This window comes from Hypoxylon trugodes (genome assembly GCF_022578975.1).
Source record: "Hypoxylon trugodes strain CBS 135444 unplaced genomic scaffold F4822scaffold_1, whole genome shotgun sequence".
NCBI lineage: Eukaryota > Fungi > Ascomycota > Sordariomycetes > Xylariales > Hypoxylaceae > Hypoxylon > Hypoxylon trugodes.
In genome coordinates this window covers 4,061,075-4,079,928 of record NW_026250016.1, presented here as the reverse complement: position 1 = coordinate 4,079,928, position 18,854 = coordinate 4,061,075, and the positions used below count along the sequence as shown (strand labels likewise).

Below are 18,854 nucleotides of genomic sequence, written 5' to 3'. Positions count from 1 at the left end.
TACCAATTGGAACTTTCAGATGACATAGACTGAAGATGATCTCGACCTCGGTTGTGACACCTATGGCTTTGATGATTAGAAGACAGACAGTTGAATCCCCCCCACAAAACATTATAGATTACTAAGTAAATAATTGGCGAGAAACAGCGGAGAAACACGGATATTGATGAGTAGAACGGTCATACCTACAGTACTTCCCGTTGAGCCGAAGACTCGGTGATCTGATACCTATAGATTATTCATCTTCGTACTCGTTGTTTAGTCGTCTACCTACTTAGGTAAGTTCCTAAGCAATCTTGTAGTTCTCTTTCTATTTTACGCTTCTCTCGGTAGCAGTTATTCAGACAATTAAAAGAATAGCCATATCAGCCAGTGGTGGCAATGCGGAGTTTGTTTAGACTCCATGTGCCTCTGAACACTACCTAAGTAACTGACTCGGCGTTGACGGCCAACTCTTCGAGATTACAGTAAGGTAGGTCTTGAAAATTCGTCTGAAGTAGCTGAAATAATTGCATTTGAAAGGTAAGGCTGTTGAAAGGGTACTAGATAGCGTTGAGAGGCTGAATCTAGAATTCTGATGGGATGGCATATTATGATAGAAGTATAGAAGTATACCTATAATAGACCCTGTTGACTGTCTTGAAGATATTTTTCATAAAGTATAGGTACATGGTTGGTAGCAGCTTGCTGGAGTATCATCAATAGTGGGCCCGGGCTGCAGCTGCAGGCTGGCTAGGAAGGCTAGGGTAGCCCTTTACACAAGTGTGGCACCTAACCCATATGGATCCCCAACAAGAACTTAAATTTTTTTTTTTTGGCGAGGAAGCTATCCCTACCAGAGAGGCATTAGAACATCTTATCGGTAAATGTACCTTTAAGCAAAGCTGGCAAGGACGACAGGGGTTTGAGATTGTGAACTGAAGGTGTGCACTGCCACCAGAAATTCTTTCAACCATATCCTATCGGGTTATCACCACCGCCCTCTTTTTATCATAGAATCGAGGCTTCTGAATAGCATCACTCTCAGCTTCGATCCTCTTTCAAATCCTCCTCCTATAATCAATCTCCTGGCAGGCAATTGACCTCGCCTAGTCAATCCTTCATTAACGAGACCCTCGTTTTGCCTGGTTACGTCCGTGGGCGCAATCTTCTGTTGTCTAAAGCCCTATCAATTTTTATTTTTACAAGTCCTAAACAACGTCGTGTCTCCTGCTCTTTGCTGAGTCTACGGAGATAGTTTTAATAGTAAGCGTTTCGGTATAGTGTTAATCTATCACCTCTCAATCGCTAACGTAGAGCTTAAGCACCAACTTTTATCTGTCCCAATCGCGATCCTACGATACCCTTAATCATGTACGGTACCGGCACGGGCACAGGCCCTCAGACGGGCGTCTCTACCCCTAGGTCACAGTCGTCCCTCCGACCCCTCACCCTTTCCCACGGTTCACTCGATGCCTCGTTCCTCGTGCCAACAAGTCTTCATTTCCATGCATCACAACTTAAAGACCGATTCACGGCTGCTCTACCGGCGCCGACGGATGAGTTAGCCCTCGATGACGAGCCCTCATCTGTAGCTGAGCTTGTTGCTAGATATATGGGATTCGTTGCACATGAAGTTGAGGAGGGCGAGGACGATTCCCAAGGTTCATACGAAGAAGTTTTGAAGCTTGTTCTTAACGAGTTCGAGCGCATGTTTCTCCGGGGAAACGACGTCCACACACTTGCGAAGAATCTCCCGGGTATTCTAGCGAAGCAAATAACTGTGGTACGATGCTATTATGCTGCTCGCTCAGTTGCGAACCGCGCAATTAGGCCGCATGAGTCTGCTCTTCTAAGGGCAGCAGACGAGGGAAATGCGGGTATCTACAGCATTTTCGGTGGCCAGGGAAATATTGTTGAATACTTCGACGAATTGCGCGAAGTATACGAGACATACCCCTCGTTCGTGGGCGAACTTGTCGCCGCATCTGCCGACCTCCTCCACAACTTAGCATTAGATCCCAGAGCCGACAAATTGTATGCGAAAGGACTCGATGTCATGGAATGGTTACGCTCTCCGGACAGCACTCCCGATCCTCAGTATCTCATTTCTGCTCCCGTGAGCTTGCCTTTAATAGGATTGGTACAACTTTGCCATTACCAAGTTCTTGGAAAGGGTCTAGGTGTACACCCCGGTATATTGCGAGATCGCATCCGCGGAGCAACCGGTCACTCCCAGGGTGTAATCGTTGCAGCAGCCACTGCTGCAGCAGATTCATGGGAGTCATACGAAAAGTTAGCCAAGGATGCCTTGACAATGCTTTTCTGGATTGGTGCCCGTAGTCAACAAGTGTTCCCCAGGACTTCATTGACACCTGTTATGCTACAGGACTCGATAGACAATGGCGAGGGTGACCCGACTCCTATGTTAAGTATCCGAGACCTTCCCCAGAGCGAGGTCCAGAAGCACATTAATGCCACGAACCAATATCTCCCCGAGGATCGTCACATCGCTATATCCCTCGTCAATAGCCCTAGGAATATGGTTGTAACTGGTCCGCCGATTTCCCTGTACGGTTTAAACTTGCAGTTGCGAAAGGTTAAAGCTCCCACGGGCCTTGATCAAACTCGAATTCCTCATACGCAGCGCAAGGTTCGATTCGTTAACCGCTTCTTGCCCATTACAGCCCCCTTCCACAGCAAATACCTTGCTGACGCCACCAAGTTAATTGACGAAGATCTCAAGGATATCGAGATCGATTCAGCATCACTTGGAATTGCGGTCTTTAACACGTGCACAGGTGCCGACCTGAGGGAAGAAGTAAAAGGCAACATTGTTCCCTCTTTGATCCGCATGATCACAAGGGACCCAGTCAACTGGGAGAAGGCAACTGTCTTCCCAGAGGCAACTCACGTACTAGATTTCGGCCCTGGTGGTATCTCAGGCCTCGGTATCTTGACGAGCCGTAACAAAGAGGGCACCGGTGTTCGTGTCATCCTAGCCGGTACTATTGATGGTGCCGCACAGGAAGTGGGCTTTAAGTCCGAGCTCTTCGACCGCGACGAGGAACACGCCGTGGTCTACGCCAATGACTGGGTTAAGGAATATGGCCCTAGATTGGTCAAGACCTCTGGCGGTCGCACCTACGTAGACACAAAAATGAGCAGGTTGCTAGGTGTACCCCCTGTTATGGTTGCTGGTATGACGCCAGCTACCGTCCCATGGGACTTCGTTGCGGCGACGATGAATGCAGGCTACCATATCGAATTGGCTGGTGGGGGTTATTACAATGGCAAAACCATGACTGAGGCTCTGACCAAGATCGAAGACGCCATTCCAGCCGGACGGGGTGTTACAATTAACCTTATCTACGTCAACCCCCGAGCCATGGGCTGGCAGATCCCTCTGATCGGTCGACTCCGGGCTGAGGGCGTCCCCATCGAAGGCCTGACAATTGGTGCAGGTGTCCCGTCCATCGAAGTTGCACAGGAGTACATCGAGACGCTAGGACTTAAACATATCGCCTTCAAGCCAGGTTCCATGGAAGCAATCCAGGCTGTTATAAATATCGCAAAGGCAAACCCCACGTTCCCTGTTATCCTACAGTGGACTGGTGGTCGAGGTGGTGGGCATCACTCGTTTGAGGATTTCCATCAACCGATCCTACAGATGTATGCTCGAATCCGACGATCAGACAATATCATTCTAGTAGCTGGTAGCGGTTTCGGTGGTGCTGAAGACACATATCCCTATCTCACGGGTGAATGGTCTAAGAAATATGGCTATCCCCCCATGCCTTTCGACGGCTGTCTTTTTGGCAGTCGCATGATGGTTGCAAAGGAGGCACATACAAGCAAGGCCGCTAAGCAGGCTATCATAGATGCTACTGGACTCGATGACGATGAGTGGGAGCAAACATACAAGGGCGCAGCCGGTGGTGTTATTACCGTCCGATCAGAAATGGGTGAGCCAATCCACAAGCTTGCTACCCGAGGTGTCAAATTCTGGGCCGAAATGGACAACAAGATTTTCAGCTTGCCGAAAGAAAAGCGTGTCGCAGAATTGAAGAAGAATCGGGATTACATCATCAAGAAGTTGAACGATGACTTCCAGAAGGTTTGGTTTGGCCGGAATAAGGCCGGTCAAACTGTAGACCTCGAAGATATGACGTATGGTGAAGTCGTCCGCCGAATGGTCGATCTCCTCTACGTCAAGCACGAGTCGCGATGGATTGACCCCTCTTTCACTAAGCTAACGGGCGATTTCATCCACCGTGTCGAGGAACGCTTCACTCACAGCACTGGTCAGGCATCCTATTTGCAGAGCTATGCTGAATTAAAAGAGCCATTTTCTGCCGTTGAGAGGATCCTTTCTCACTATCCCGAGGCTGAGACGCAGATTATCAACGCCCAAGATGTTCAGCATTTCTTACTTCTTTGCCAGCGACGCGGTCAGAAGCCTGTGACCTTTGTCCCGTCCCTTGATGAAAATTTTGAATTTTACTTCAAGAAGGATTCTCTTTGGCAATCCGAGGATCTTGCAGCAGTCATCGGTCAGGATGTCGGGCGTACTTGTATTTTGCAAGGCCCAACTGCTGTCAAGTATTCAACAGTAATAGACGAGCCTATCAAGGACATTCTGGATGGTATCCATAACGCCCATATCTCCAACCTCACAAGAGATGTGTATGGAAATAAGCCCGAATCCATCCCGACTATTGAGTATTTCGGTGGCAAGCTCATTAACACTGAAATACCACTGGACATCGAAGGTCTCACTGTATCCTACGACCAACACAAGAATACCTACCGCCTCTCATCATCTCCTAATGTTGTTCTACCCTCCGTTGATAGCTGGCTCGCTCTCCTCGCTGGACCGAATCGCAACTGGCGTCACGCTCTATTTACCTCGGAAGTTCTAGTCCAAGGACACAAGTATCAGACAAATCCAATGAAGAGGATTTTTGCTCCGGTCCGTGGCCTTTTTGTTGAAATCCTTCGTCCAAACGACCCAACCAAGACGTCGATTGTCGTTCGCGAACAACCGCGTCACAACCATTACGTTGACGTGATTGAAGTCAAATCAGACGGGAAGAGTAAAATCCTCGTTAGTATGATCAAGGAGACCACTGCTCTCGGCGAGCCTGTCTCACTACCACTCAGATTTACGTACAACCCTGAGGCTGGGTACGCACCAATCCACGAAGTGATGGAAGGACGAAACGATCGTATCAAGGAATTCTACTGGCGTGCATGGTTTGGGGGTGAATCCTTGGACCTCGATGTTCCCGTTACTAGTAAATTCGACGGAGGCCGAGCCACCATCACAAAAGAAGACATCAACGACTTTGTGCACGCCGTTGGCAACACCGGCGAAGCATTCGTCGATCGCCCCGGCAAAGTTATGTTTGCTCCTATGGATTTCGCTATTGTTGTTGGGTGGAAGGCCATCACAAAGCCAATCTTCCCTTGTAAAATTGATGGTGATCTCCTTAAGCTTGTGCATCTTTCCAATGGCTTCCGGATGTTGCCGGGCGCCGACCCTCTAAAGAAGGGTGACGAAGTTAAAACAACAGCACAAATCAACGCCGTCATCAACCAGGATTCTGGTAAGATGGTCGAAGTATGCGGCACGATCTACAGAGATGGCCAAGCTGTTATGGAAGTTACGTCTCAGTTCTTGTACCGGGGTGTTTACACAGATTACGAAAACACTTTCGAGCGCAAGATGGAGACACCGATGCAAGTCCATCTCGCTACCTCGAAAGATGTTGCGGTCCTGAAGTCGAAGGACTGGATTCAGTTCGATAGTAACGATATCGAACTGCTTGGCCAGACACTGACGTTCCGCCTCCAAAGTTTCTACAAGTTCAAGAACAAGACTGTATACAGCAGCGTCGAGACCAGTGGTCAGGTGCTACTAGAGCTTCCTACCAAGGAAATTATTCAAGTCGCAAGTGTCGACTACGAAGCTGGTGCATCTCATGGTAACCCAGTTGTCGACTACCTTGAGCGTCATGGTTCTTCTATTGAGCAACCAATCAACTTCGAGAACCCCATTCCTCTCAGTGGAAAGACACCTCTGCAACTCAAGGCACCAGCTTCTAACGAGACCTATGCAAAGGTCTCCGGCGATTACAACCCTATCCACGTATCTCGCGTTTTCTCTAGCTACGCCAATCTTCCCGGTACCATTACTCATGGAATGTACTCCAGCGCCGCTGTGCGAGGTTTGGTAGAGACTTGGGCAGCTGAAAATAACGTCGGCCGCGTCCGCAGCTTCCATGCTTCTCTTGTTGGTATGGTGTTGCCTAATGATGACATCCAAGTCAAGCTCCAGCATGTCGGTATGATTGGTGGTCGCAAGATTATCAAGGTCGAGGCCAGCAACGAGGAAACCGAAGAGAAGGTACTTCTCGGAGAAGCTGAAGTTGAGCAACCCGTTACCGCATATGTCTTCACTGGTCAAGGATCCCAAGAACAGGGCATGGGTATGGACTTGTACAACACTAGCCCTGTCGCTAAAGAAGTTTGGGATAGAGCCGACAAGTATCTGCTCGACACATATGGTAAGTTTAAACCCATTATCTACTTCGACAATTGTTAACATTCTAGGATTCTCTATCTTGAACATCGTCAAGAACAACCCTAAGGAGTTGACTATTCACTTTGGCGGTCCTCGAGGCAAGGCTATCCGCGAGAACTACATGCAGATGAATTTCGAAACCATCGCCGCAGATGGTTCCGTTAAATCTGAGCGTATCTTCAAGGAGATCAGCGAGAAGACAACATCATACACATACCGATCGCCTACAGGTCTTCTTTCTGCTACTCAATTCACGCAGCCCGCCCTTACTCTCATGGAAAAAGCCAGTTTCGAAGACATGAATGCCAAGGGTCTTGTACCGCGAGATAGCACATTCGCTGGCCATTCCTTGGGCGAGTACTCCGCTCTCGCTGCGTTGGCTGACGTCTTGCCGATTGAGTCATTAGTTTCCGTTGTCTTCTACCGAGGATTAACTATGCAAGTCGCCGTCGAGCGAGACGCCCAAGGCCGCTCGAACTACTCCATGTGTGCTGTTAACCCCAGCCGAATCTCAAAGACATTTAGCGAAGGTGCCCTTCGATATGTGGTCAGCAATATCGCCGAGGCTACTGGTTGGTTACTAGAGATTGTCAATTACAACATTGCCAATATGCAATATGTTTGCGCTGGTGATTTACGTGCGTTGGACACTCTCACTGGCGTCCTGAACTTCTTGAAGTCCCAAAAGGTAGACATCAACCAACTTCGCCAAGAGTTAAGCATCGAAGAAGTTAAGGCCCATCTTGTCGACATAATCAAGGGGTCCGCACAGAAGACCTTGGATAAACCTCAACCCTTAGAATTGGAGAGAGGATTCGCTACTATTCCTCTTAAGGGCATTGACGTGCCCTTCCACTCGACATTCTTGAGATCAGGTGTCAAGCCTTTCAGAAACATTCTTCTCAAGAAGATCAACAAGACTTCTATCGACCCAGCCAAATTAGTTGGAAAATATATTCCCAACGTGACAGCCCGACCTTTCGAGCTCACCAAGGAGTACTTCCAGAACGTCTATGACCTCACAGGGTCACCTAAGATTGCGCAGATCCTGCAAGACTGGGATAGCTACCAAGACGAAGTCAATGGCGCCAATGGTGTGAACGGAGCTTCCGTTCAAGTTAACGGCCACTAGGCGCTTAAGACGCGGAATGGGTTATGAAGATATGGCCGTAGATATTGAGATGGTGTAATGTTAATGAGGTAGCATTATACCAGTGGTGTTTAGATTCCTTGTATTCACTAGTTTTGTGCCACCATGTTGCGATATTGGACGGGAATTAAGACGTCGACTTTTCGTGGTTATAGATACGTATCAAAAGGAGTTTAACTCTCTAAAGTCAATTTTTAAGCATTGAATAATATTACGTTGCGATTTTTATTACTTGCGAGCCTGGTAATTATGTGGATGCGCCATTGTCGGAAAATATTTTTTGTGTAGAAAGCGTACGAACTCAGACCGTATCTAGAATAGTCTGAGTACATTCATAGTATCGATATTTGTAAACCTCAAATACTTGGAGAATGGGTACATGTACAAGATGGGTTGGACTTGACCAACACCCTAACAACTATGGTCATAGCAGGTCTAAGTCTACATGAATGTATACTACAACCACTCACAGCTCACCATCCTCTACTATCTTCAACTCAACCATCTTCTTATATACTATATCCGCAACGGCCTTCATGCCTTCAGCGCGAGGGTGATACGCACCTCCAGAGCGGAACAATTTCCACGTAAACGCCGAGACCCAAGGCTCTGGGGCACCGATAGCATGTGCATCACTCGGCTCCGCCACGGACACGACATGACACCATTCTTCACGCCCTTCAACCGCCTTCGCTGTCGCTTCCAGTAACCTTGCAGCCACAGCTTTGTGATGCTCCACGCGCTCCGCGCTAAACGGTACATGCCGTCTAGCCTGCGTATGCTGACCCAGCATCGTCAAGTACTCAACCACCAAGAATTGTGCCCTAGGCGCCTTCACATGTAACGCATCTAAAACCTCGGCATACCTAGCTGCGAGCCCCTCAACATCGAGTTGGTTATCAGGAGCCACAGGCGCACCGCCCGTTCCACGGACCTGCATCACGATCGATCCAATCCAAGACGCTCCCAGCGTGTCCTCGAATAGGCCGCCTATGTACCCGATGTCATTTCCACCGCCTAGTACTAATACAACATCGGAGTCCTCGGGTAGCCCCTCGATTTGAGGTGGGAAAATAGTACCGTCGCGATCCTGTGGTTCCGTGGTTAGATTGGGAAGCGTGGCTCCGGACACCGTGAGATCGGTGAGAACGGCGCCTGGAATCCGTTTTGTGACTAGACAGGCGAAGTTCGCGCCTGAGCGGCCGGCGGCTTCGTCGACGCAGGGTGGGATGCTGGGCCCGGCGGCGAAGGAGGAGCCTACGTTGGCGATGCGGAGACCCGGCATTGTTCGGGTTTGGTGGTGCGGGTGGATTGGTGGGTAGAAGATCTAATTGGGAGACGAGGGGTCTTGGGATGTGAGACTAGATGCGATAATGACTTTCGCATGTAGTTGCAGTTTATTCTAGTGTAATTGTCTTAGTCTAACACCTATCCTGAGAATGGATGTGGGCAAATTGAGGTTTTTTCCCCCCCAGAGTCAGGACTATGAGATTATGTAGGACAGCATAAATAAAAGCAAAAGACGGCAGTTCGTGATTGACAAGCAAAATTAATAGGCTAGGATCCCGAGGGATTCGACTCGACTCGGACGTTTTCTGGGGTTGGACGACAGCAAGTACCTAGCATCGCTGCCGGATCATATCCGGGGAGTTTCTAGTGCCCGCAGTCCCCTCTCTGTCCCCTTATTTTTTCTAATAATAAAGAGTTGTTCTAGGCTTGTGCTTGCTTCTTGTTAGCCGGGACCCCTCGGCAGTGTCGTGTCGCCAATATGGACCAATCACATAAAAGGACGTTTTGTTCGTTCAGGTATGTCTGAGATTTCTTAAGTTATGCCTTGAATTTATAAAAGACATTTATCTGAGATTTCTTAGATTATTATGTTATTTTTTTTTTATTTATTTAAGATATTTTTTTTATTTTTTTTTAAAATTTTTTTTTAATTATTATTTTATATATTAAAAAATTAATTAAAACTTTATTATATAATATATAAATTTTAAAAATTTAAAATAAATATAAATATATTTAATAAATAAAAATAATAATATTAATAATAAATTAAATAATTAAATATATTTTATTTATTAAAAAAGCTTAAAGTTTTTTTATTATATTATAATAAACTTATACCTTAAAAAGGTATAATTATTTATCATAAATTAATAACTTATAACCAACCCTTATATTATAATGAATGGAGAAGGGTTAATTATGGTAAAATCTTAAATAGAAATTTTTACTTTTATAAGGTAATAAAATAAAATAAAATAAATTAAAATAAATTAAGGTAAAAAAAGGATAAAAAAATAATATTAAATTGTATAAATTATTAGAATTTTTTATATATTTAATTATTTTTTTATAGTTTTTTAATTATTAATTTAAGATTATTTTTTTAAATATAATAAAAGGATTTGAAGCTTTTTTAATAAATAAAATATATTTAATTATTTAATTTATTATTAATATTATTATTTTTAAATTAAGATATTTAAATTAATTAATTTAATAATGATTTATCATAAACTACATGCGCTTATAAGGGTGTAAGACCTTAAAGGAAATGTTATGAACTAGTTTAAGGATAACCAGTTAAACCATAAAGTAAAAGCTTCCTAATAACCAATTAATCACTATTCCTTAATTTTATATTATATATATTATCTTATAATTTAGAATATAATATTATACCTTCTTTTTATAAAGCATATCCTTATACCATATTATATAAGGAAAACCAAGTCTCATACCTTCTGGTATACATATCATGTTATAAGATAGATAAAGCCTTATACCTACATATTGAGAATATAATATAAGGAAATTCCAAGGTTTTAAGCTAATGACACCCCCGCTAGCTAAACCCCCTTGCCTGCCTATTATTAATGTTGCTTAAAAGCTTAGAAAATAACGAAGCTTTTATTTAATAATTATAAGAATTAAATCTACATTTTTTATTTTAATAAATAAAATTAATCACTATATCATAAACTAATTTAAGAATAATTAATTAAATCATAAAACAAAAGCTTCTTAATGATTAATTAATTATTATTCCTTAATTTTATATTATATATATTATCCTACAGTTTGGAATGTAACAGGAAACCTTTTTCCTTATCGAAGTGGGGCAATGACAACGGGAATATATGATATATAACATGGATGAATATAAATAAGGACATTTAATTTCATCTAAGAAATATGATAAAAATGAATATAAATAAAGATATTTAACCTTATTTATAAAAAAAGTAATAATAAGGAACATTTATATATAATTATTATATTTTCTTATAGATTTAATTACTTTTTCTATAATTCTTTAATTATTAATTTAAAATAATTTTTTTAAATATGATAAGAAAATTCTAAGCCTTTTTAATAAATAAAATTTAATTAATTATTTAATTTATTATTAATATTATTACCTTTAAATTAAGATATCTTAAATTAATTAATCTAATAATGATTATATTTTTTTAAGATATAAGTTCATCATATTTTAATAATTTTTTAATTAATATTAATATTAAATTAAAAAATGATATAAACCATTTAAAGAATATTTTATTACCATTATTAATTAAACCTTTTCTTATTTTATTAACCTTTGAAAATAAAATAAAAAACCTCTATACTTTTTAAGAATTATCTTTCAAAGAATATCATAATTGGACATAAAATAAGCTAATAAATCCTAACTTAAAAAATAAAGAAAAGTTGGATAAAAAAAAACTTTAAAATAAGGATTTAAATTAATTATAATAATTTAATCCAACATTACCTAAAATATTCATATTTATTTATATTATTTAAAACCTATTATTAATAAAGAAAATACTTCAATTTATCAATAAAATAATGCCTCTTAAAACATATTTATAAACCTTAAAATCAGAAATTAAAAAGGAAATCAATATCAGAATAGGAAAAGAAGATCAAAAAGAAGAAAAGATTCTTAATTAATAAACTAAGATAATAACCACCTTTAAGAAAATTAAAAGGCTAAAAAAGAAATTAATTTTAAAAAAGATTAAATTAAAGAAAATCCTTAAAGAATCCTTATCAGAAATCTCTTAATAAACAGCACCCCTCCCTTAACTTTTAACACCCCTTGGACCTCCAGATGATAATAATAATAAGGATGGGGAAGACAGGAAGGAAAAAAGAGATAAAGGACCCCAACCAAAGAAGAAAAAAACAATAACCCCTTTTCTATTCGTTAAAAGATATAAATTAATAAATCTGTTAACTTATAATGGAACTTTAGATATTAAAGATTAATTTATATATATAAAACTCTATTTATTTTTCTATAAGGAAAATCTATTATAAAAAGAATAACAGATGTTTATTATTATTTAATTCCTAAATAGAATTATCTTTATATAGTTTTAACTTATTTTAAAAAATCATTTCAACGTTATTAAAAAAGAATTAAAAGAATCTTAATATATTTTCAAATTATATAAACATTTTAAAAGCAAAATATAAATGATATTTAATAAACCATTTAAAAAAAAGAACAGGTTATCTTTTATATAATAAAATTTAAATAATTTATAATTATAAGGTAATTATTTAAAGATATATAATTTAATTATTTTTATAAAGGAATAATTATCTAGATGAAAAATGAATTCTTTAAAGAAGATTAACCTATTATTATTAACAAATATATAATCAAGATAATTCTTTATAATAATAGATTATATAAAAGATATAATGAAAAAAAAAGAAATCCTAAAGAAATAAAGAATTAAAGAAAAAAAGAATTAATTAAAATTTAAAACCTTAATATAATTAATAATAATAAAAAACCCAAAAAGGATTTGAATAAAATCAAATATTACAAGAACTAATATAAGAAATCCAAGAAATAACCATAAATCCTAAAAGGAAAATCAACCAATATAACAACAACAACACTAGGATCCTTAACCTTAAAAATATTTAACATTATTAAAAAGAAGGAAAAAAAGGAAAACCTATTACTAAACTATAATAAAGTTACCTAACAAACAAAGATGGAAAACTTTATGGATTAAATAAATTAATTATGGGATTTTGATATAATAGATATAAGAAATTTCAAGGAAAAAAAAAAATATTTTTTCAAAAGAATCTAGTTCTTTTTTAAATATACAAAGATTACAAGAACCATTAAGGGACATAGACTGGGACATAAAAGGAAAAATGGAAGGAAAAATAATATTCTTAATATAAATTAATAACCAAAATATTTCTGTTATATTATTATTAGATAAAAATATTATTTTAATATATTTTAATAAAATATAATTATATTAATAAATAATATAAGACTAATAAGATTTTAATAATAAAAAAAGATGGAATTAAATCTTTAAACCAAAATTAATATATTATATATAATTAATTAAATGGATGAATTATTATTATTATTATTTTGATGATCTATAAGACCTAAGATATATATTTAAGAATGATGAAAAATAATTTCAAAAATATAGGAAATGGAATTGTAAGAGAGCCTATAGAATTATTACTAAAATAATATTTAAGGGATAAAGAATCTTAATATCATTTATTATAAAAATATTTAAAGATCTAAATTATAAAAAGGTAATTAAAAAAAAAAATCAGAAATTTATATAATAATGTTATAAAAATATATATAAAGTTACTTACATATTATTCTACTAAGAAAAACAAAATATGATTATTTTAATTAAATATATTTAAGGATATTTAAAATAAATTATCTAATATCTAAATATTATCTTAAATAAATATTATAAATAAATATTATTATAATATAAAAAAAAGATTAATTAACTTTAAAAGAAAATATTATAATTTTTTAAAAAAGAACTAAATAATTAATAAATCTGTTATAAAGAATGATAGATATAATTAATAAATAATAAAATATAATAAAAAAATTATTAAGAATCTTATAAATAATATTAAATAAAATTAAATTAATATGTTTAATAGGAATAGTTAAGAGATCTTATTTAATTATAAAAATGATATAAAAAAGATATAAATTTAATATCTTAATTAATTTAGGATATATAATTAATTTAATTTACCTAAGATTAATTAATATATATAGAATATTATATTAAAAGAAAAAGATATCTTATTAAATTAACAATATTAATAAAAGCTTTATTACCTATGATAAAAGAAAAGTCAAAAGAGAAATTATAGTTTTTTTTATTTTAATCCAAGAATATTGAAAATTAATATCTTTTAATCTTATTAATATAAATTATAAGTTAATTTTAGAAAAGATACGGCTTAAAATTAGTAATCTAAGAATCAATTGGATATATAATTGACTTTATTAGGATAAGTTAGAAAAAGATTTAATCCTTAAGCATTGGAAAAAGGCTAATTCAAGTAAATTAAAATAATAATTACAGGAATTACAAAAAGGTAATCTTATAAAAGAATATTTTATAATATAATATATAAATAATAAAGAATTAAATAATCAAAAATAAATTAAAATTAAAGAAGAATATGTAAAAATATTCCTAAAATTATTTTAGGATAATCCAAATATAGATATAAGTATATCAGAATATAGTTAATATAATTATAAAATTATATTAAAGGAAGGAGAATATCTAAAATTTTATATATTATATTCCAGGATAAAGAAGTAAAAAAGTTTATATAAAAATTAAAATTATTAACAAAATATCTAATCTTTTTAATATCTAAAAAAAATAAGGATAAAACATTTAAATTAAATAAAGAAAGAGAAGTAATATAGAGGGATATTTACAATTATTAATAATTAAATGAGATTATAGTTAAAAATGGATATCTTTTATTATATATTAAAAGCCTAAAAAAAGAGATAAATAATAATAAATGATTTATATTATTAAATCTAAAATTTATTTTTAACCTTATATAAATTATTAAAAAAAATAAATAAAAAATAATTATTAAAATATTATATAATTATTTTAAATGTTTAATGATATTATTTAAACTTATAAATATATTAATTATCTTTTAATAAATGATCTAAGATATTTTATAATAATTCTTTAGAAAAAACATTTTCATATATTTAGATAATATTTTAATCCATTTAAAAACCAAAAAATAATATAAAAAAGATATATATAAAATATTTAAAGCCTTAAAAGAAACTAAATTTTTTATAAATCTAGATAAAAATGACTTCTTTATTTAAAAACTTAATTACCTTAGATACATAATCTTTTTAAAAAGAATCAAGATCTAGAAATCTAAGATATCCATAATTAAGGAATAGCCAATCCCAGAAATTATTATAGGAGTATAAGCCTTCCATAACTTCTATAACTATAATAAAACCTTAATTAAAGATTTTAAAAGAATTATAGAATTAATAATAATTATAATATATATTAAAAATCTAAAAGATTTTAAATAAACATAAAAAATAAAAAAGATTATAATAAAAAATCTAATAATAAAGTTACCTAATCTAAATAAAAAGAAATAATTATATATTAATGCCTTAAATGGAACAATGGGAATAACATTGGAACAACTAGAAGATGATAGAAAATAACATTTAATCACCTATTTTTCCAAAACTTTTAAAAGATTAGAATTAAGATATAAAACATATGACCAGGAATTTATGGTTATTTATTAAACATTGAAAAAATAGAGACCATAAATATTAAAAATTATTAAACCTTTGGAAATTTATTTAGATTATTATAATCTTAAATCTTTTATAATTATTAAAATTTTTAATAATAAATAATTATAATAGATAAATAATCTTATACATTTTAACTTTAAAATCTATCATATTAAAGAAAAAAAATATATTTAGGTGGATATCTTTAATAGATCAAAAGATTTTAATATTAAAGAAATTAAAAAAGAAAAGATAATATTTTAGGGAATATCTGATAATACCTTAATATTATCAATAATATATCTAACCAAATTATAATATAAATAGGAATAAAAGATTAAAAAAAAAACCTTATAAATTAAAAATACTTTACCAATATAGGATTTTATTATTAAAAATATGGTATCATATAATAAAAAAACCTATATATTATTAATATTATAAGAACAATTTATATAAAAGATATATGAATATTTTTTATATAAATATTTAAGAATCTTTAAAACTATTATACAATTATAAGAAATATATAACTTCTTAGAAATTAAAAAAATAATCAAAAAGGTCATCTCAAATTATAATATCTATAACAAAGTTAAAGAAGCCAAATATAAACCATATAAACTTCTATAATTTATTAAGGTTTTAAACAAAATATAAAATATTATTATATGGGATTTTATTATTAAATTATCTAAATCATAATATTTAATAATCAAAGAAGAATATAATAATATATGGATTATTATTAATAAACTTATAAAATATAGGTATTTTATGCCATTTAAAGAAACCTATATAGCCAAAGATTTAACTTTCAAATTTATTAAAAAAGTCTTTAATAAATATAGGCTATTAAAGAAGATTATTTCAGATAAAAATAAATTCTTTATCTTGAAATTTTAGATTAGCTCAATAAAAAGGTTAGGAATCAAATAAAAACTCTTTATAATAACTTATCCTTAAATTAATGGCCAAATAAAGTAATTAAATTAAACACTAAAATAATATTTATAAAGTTATATTAATTATAAATAAGATAACTGGATAAAATTTTTATTATTTATTATATCCTTATATAATATTTTAATAAATAACACTATTAAAATATCACCATAGGAAACATTATATGGATAATAAATAAATATAAAATATGAATTATTAACAAATAAGGCTACCCTAGAATTAAAAATAATACTACTTCAAGCAGAAATGTTTACTATTAAAACTTTAATATTATAAACTAAGTTTAAACAACGTCTCAAATTCTTAGAAACAAATGGCAATATATTATAATAAGAAAAAAATTAAAAAATCAATTTTATATAAAAGAGATAAGGTTTATCTCTTATAAGATAAGTAATACTTAATATTAAAAATATCATAAATTCAAATTAAAAAACCAAATAAAAAATTAGATTTTAAAAAATTAAAACCTTTCTTAATTAAAAAAGTCCTTTTAAACATAAACTATCGTTTATAATTGTTAATAAGTATAAAATTAAAAACCAATATGTTCCATATTATTATATTCGAATCAGCATTTAAAAATGCTAAATTTAAGGGAAATATCAAATTAAAAGAAGATTTAAAAGAATATAACATCAAAGCCATTCAGGATTCTAGAATTATTAATAATTATTTAAAAGAAAATAATATCTGGGAATTATAAGAATATTGTTACAACCCAACAGGAGGAAGGCCAGGGAATAAGGACCTGGTAGGGCCAGGGTGACCAATCAGAAGGAAGTCTTTATGGAGGTGATAGAGACTATATATCAAAGCTTATATAATGACCTCTGAAGGTCTCTGGGAACATCATAGAGATAAACAGAGAAGAGGTCTTTGGAGGTCTCTATCTGGGGAACAGAAATTACTTAAATAAAAGTAAGAAAAAAGTTTCCTATATATCTAATCATTCTTTTCTAATTCTTTAATTATTAATCTAAGATTATTCTTTTAAATATAGTAAGAAAATTCCAAGCCTCTCTAATGAATAAGAATATATTTGATTATTTAACCTATTATTAATATTATTATCTTTAAATTAAAAAACCTTAGATTAACCAATCCAACAATAATTATACCTCTTTAAGGTATAGGTTTATTATATTTTGATAATTCTTTGATTAATATTAATATTAGGTTAAGAAATAGTATAAGTTATTTATAGGATATTCCTTTATTATTATTAATTAAACCTTTTTTTATTTCATTAATCTTTAAAAATAAAATAGAAAACCTCTATATCTTTTAAGAATTATCTTTTAAAGAATATTATAATTAGATATAAAATAAATTAATAAATCCTAATTTAGAAAATAAAAAAAAATTAAATAAAGAAGAACTTTAAAATAAAGACTTAAATAATTTATAATAGTCTAGTTTATTATTATCTAGAATATCTATATTTATTTATATTATTCAGAATTTATTACTAATAGAGAAGACATTTCAATTTATTAATAAGATGATATTACCTAAAATATACTCATAGGTTTTAAAATTAGAGATAAGGAAAGAAATTAATGTCAGGATAAAAGAGGAGGACTAGGAAAAAAAAGAAGCCCTTAACTAATAAACTGAAATAATAATTATTTTTAAAAAGGTTAAAAGGCTTAAAAAGGAATTAACCTTAAAGGAAGCCAGATTTAGGAAAGCCTTTAAAGGATCCTTATTAGGAACCTCTTAATAATCAATACTTTTTTAATCTTTAGTATCCCCTAGACCTCCAGACAATGATAATGATAATAATGGAAAGGATAAAAAGGAAAAGGAAGATGGAGATCCCTAATTAAAGAAGGAAAAAATAATAATCTCTTTTTTATTTATTAAGAAATATAAACTAATAAATTTATTAACCTATAATAGAATTTTAGATATTAAGGATTAACTTATATATATAAAATTTTATTTATTTTTTTATAAAGAAAATCTATTATAAAAAGAATAATAGATATTTATTATTATTTAATTCTTAAGTAAAACTGTCTTTATATGGTTTCAACCTATCTTGGAAAACCATTTTAATATTATTAAAGAAGAATTAAAAGAATTTTAATATATTTTTAAATTATATAAATATTTTAAAAACAAAATATAAATAATATTTAATAAATTATTTAAGAAAGAAGAAACATAGAAGGTCATTTATTACCTTAGATAAAAAGGATAAGCCTTTTTTTATGTAACAAAATTTAAATAATTTATGGCCATAAGGTAATTATCTAAAGATATATAATTTAATTACCTTTATAAAAAAGTGATTATCTAGGTAAAAAATGAATTTTCTAAGGAGGAATAATCTATTACTATTAATAAATATATAATTAAGATAATTTTTTATAATAATAAATTATATAAAAGATATAATAAGAAAAAAAGAGGCTCCAAAGTTATAAAAAATTTAAAAAAAAAAGAATTAATTAAAATTTAAAACATTAATATAATTAATAATAATAAAAATCTTAAAAGAAATTTGAATAAAATTAAAT

The 18,854-nt window shown here is 32.7% G+C and overlaps 2 protein-coding genes across 2 annotated transcripts; one reads left to right on the top strand and one right to left on the bottom strand.

Annotated features, from left to right (window-relative positions):
• The first annotated feature begins 799 nt into the window (after positions 1-799).
• Positions 800-7,943, top strand: F4822DRAFT_387460 (beta subunit of fatty acid synthase). The gene is made up of 3 exons (XM_051456806.1): positions 800-1,245; positions 1,305-6,548; positions 6,595-7,943. Exons 2-3 carry the CDS (start codon positions 1,352-1,354, stop codon positions 7,695-7,697), a joined length of 6,300 nt encoding a protein of 2,099 aa, XP_051319981.1. The 5' UTR covers positions 800-1,245; positions 1,305-1,351; the 3' UTR covers positions 7,698-7,943.
• F4822DRAFT_387458 (SGNH hydrolase) lies at positions 7,859-9,493 on the bottom strand. The gene has a single exon (XM_051456804.1). The coding sequence runs from the start codon at positions 8,998-9,000 to the stop codon at positions 8,182-8,184; it is 819 nt and encodes a 272-aa protein (XP_051319980.1). The 5' UTR covers positions 9,001-9,493; the 3' UTR covers positions 7,859-8,181.
• Positions 9,494-18,854: the final 9,361 nt, after the last annotated feature.